Source organism: Sinocyclocheilus rhinocerous, unplaced genomic scaffold (assembly GCF_001515625.1).
Source record: "Sinocyclocheilus rhinocerous isolate Xijiao unplaced genomic scaffold, SAMN03320098_v1.1 scaffold59, whole genome shotgun sequence".
In the NCBI taxonomy this organism is placed as follows: Eukaryota; Metazoa; Chordata; class Actinopteri; order Cypriniformes; family Cyprinidae; genus Sinocyclocheilus; species Sinocyclocheilus rhinocerous.
This window is the reverse complement of record NW_015654075.1, coordinates 75,425-77,799: the sequence shown is the minus strand read 5'-3', so window position 1 is coordinate 77,799 and position 2,375 is coordinate 75,425. Positions and strand designations below refer to the sequence as shown.

Here is a 2,375-nt window from a genome sequence, read left to right as displayed (position 1 = left end):
GCTAGACTCTGCGCACTTTCTGAAATCCTGTATGGTAAGGGTTACGCGTTATTAGCCTCGTTCCCTTTCTCTGAGTTGGTTTAGACCCCGGTACCTTGGGCTCCACTCAAACAGTGTGTCTCTGTTGACACACTTTTGAAGCATCGCTCCCCTCACCATTGAGGGTTATTGTGAGCATGGTGCTTTCTTTGAGCGTTCGAATTCTCTCCCTTGCTGAGGAGTTGGATTCCTCGGTCCGTGGGCTGTTCTTGTGGTAGTGTTTAGCAGTGCTCACCTTTATCAAAGGGTTGCCTATGAGCACGCTACTCCTTTTCTGAATTTGGAGTTCTCCTCTCACCTGAGAATTGAGTTCTCTGTTTTCCCAGAGCACCTGGAACCAGCAACATCAGGTAAACAGGCCCTTCCTCCGCCTCTCTGATGCGCTGAGTTTTTTCGCCAGCCAACGTGTTGTTGGTGTTTTTTGAATGTATGCTTCAGACACGGGTCACAACGAGGCGTTCCCCATAGTGACCCATAGAGGACGCAGTGTCTCGTTCCCTACTCAGGGAACCATGGTTACATACGTAACCTGAGACGTTTTTGTTTGACTTCTTTGGACTCTCACTTGAACATGATATTGGTGTCTTTATTAAAATCTTCTGTAAATGCTCTGTGCATACAATCTTTTCAGATAGAATTTGAAATAAATGTGACTATTAAAATGTAATAAAACAACCTTTATTTGTAAAAAAAACAAAAAAAACATACTATATTCCATATAGGTCCATATAGGTACGTATCAAGCAAGAAATATATACTAAACTTCATAAATATTTTAACTTTTTAGTTTTTCACAAGTTTTTTTCTTCTTCAGTTTTTTAAAACTGATGTTGTTGATTTATGGAAAACATTTTAAATATGAGGAAAAAAACAGACTTCTAAAAACTCCAACTGTAAAAACATTTCAAATCTATGTAATTGCCCTATTTTTATTTAGCTGTATGCTGCTTTACAGTATAATTTATTTTGCTCTCTTTATGTCTTTACATATTTATAATAATGCAAATACATTTGGTTGGGGAAACCCCCCCCCACAAAAAAATGCTGCACAGCCAGAAACAGAGTTTCAATATGTTTTTTTTTTTTATTATATAATTCTAAACTATATTTTAAACTTGACAAACTAAATTTATATATTTACAGTGGCCCTACATTTTGCAAAAAAAGTAAGTCTATTTCAGTTGCCAAAGAACATAAACAAAAAACAGTGAAGGGTTTTTGTGAGTATTCAATCCTTCTAAGGGTCTCTGATTTGCTGAAAGGCGGATGTTTGGTTTGTGAGTGCCATTAGTGGGACTACCATTTAGCCCACAGTCATAACGACTGGTTAACAGAGGCTTCTGTTTGTTCTCAGTCGCTAGTTATGTCTGGCCGGCTACATTTTTTATTTTCTGCCTTTACTTTACTAAATTATCAAATTTGTATTTAAGAGGTTCATCTCCCCAGACATGCATTTTTCTTTTCTAATAATGGTTGATACACCCTTGTAAATTGTATAATATGTGCCTGCCAGTCCAACTGTGTCTAGTTATAGAATATATTTGACTGATAAAGATAAAAATCTTGCACAGACAGTAGACCATCATGGGTTTGATTACCAGAGAATGTAAAGTAAATTATTTGAGTATAAATGACTACCAAATGCATAAATGTTAATTTAAGGAGAGAGTTCCTCACCACAGTCTGAAAGCAGGAGTGGAGCTGGGTGAGGAATGGAGGTTTGTCCTGCTGAGCCAGAACCCGCTTCTCCACCATGGTGCATTCAACATCATCATCCTGGATGACCACATCCTTCTTCAGGATCTTTATAGCATATAGTTCATCAGAAGACTTCATCTCAGCCAGCATCACCTGAGTATGGAGAATAGCAAAAGCTCAAACTGCCAGTGAGGGCCATTAGCAAACCTAAAATATAATTCTAAATTTCACTGAGAAAAAAAAAACATTATTTCCTCTTACATAAGCTGTTATGAAAACACATCTTTATTTTTAATTTTATTTTTTTATTCTACTAGGTTGGCCCCATTTTTAAGAAAAACCAAGCCAAGAAAGGAAGCACCCAAAATCACAGTATAAAATTTCTACAGTATATATTTTAAAGGGGTCATATGATGCGATTTCAAGTATTCCTTTCTCTTTGGAATGTCACAAGCTGTTTGTGAATAGATAAGATCCCTAAAGTTGCAAAGACTAAAGTCTCAAACCAAAAAACATTTTCTTTATAAAAGTTAAGACTGGTCCACGCCCTCCTAAAATGCCTCGTTTAAACACGCCCCCACATGTCTATGTCACGATGTGGGAAGATTTGCATAACGCCGCCCAAATGTTCACGCAAA

General features: G+C 37.3%; 1 protein-coding gene across 1 annotated transcript in view; it reads right to left on the bottom strand.

Moving 5' to 3' along the window:
* Positions 1 to 2,375, bottom strand: part of LOC107716883 (protein kinase C alpha type-like) — a 94,520-nt gene that overhangs the window by 23,902 nt on the left and 68,243 nt on the right. The window contains exon 9 of the mRNA XM_016523489.1: positions 1,717 to 1,890. Within this exon, the coding sequence (XP_016378975.1) occupies positions 1,717 to 1,890 (174 nt within the window). The remainder of the gene's footprint in view (positions 1 to 1,716; positions 1,891 to 2,375) is intronic.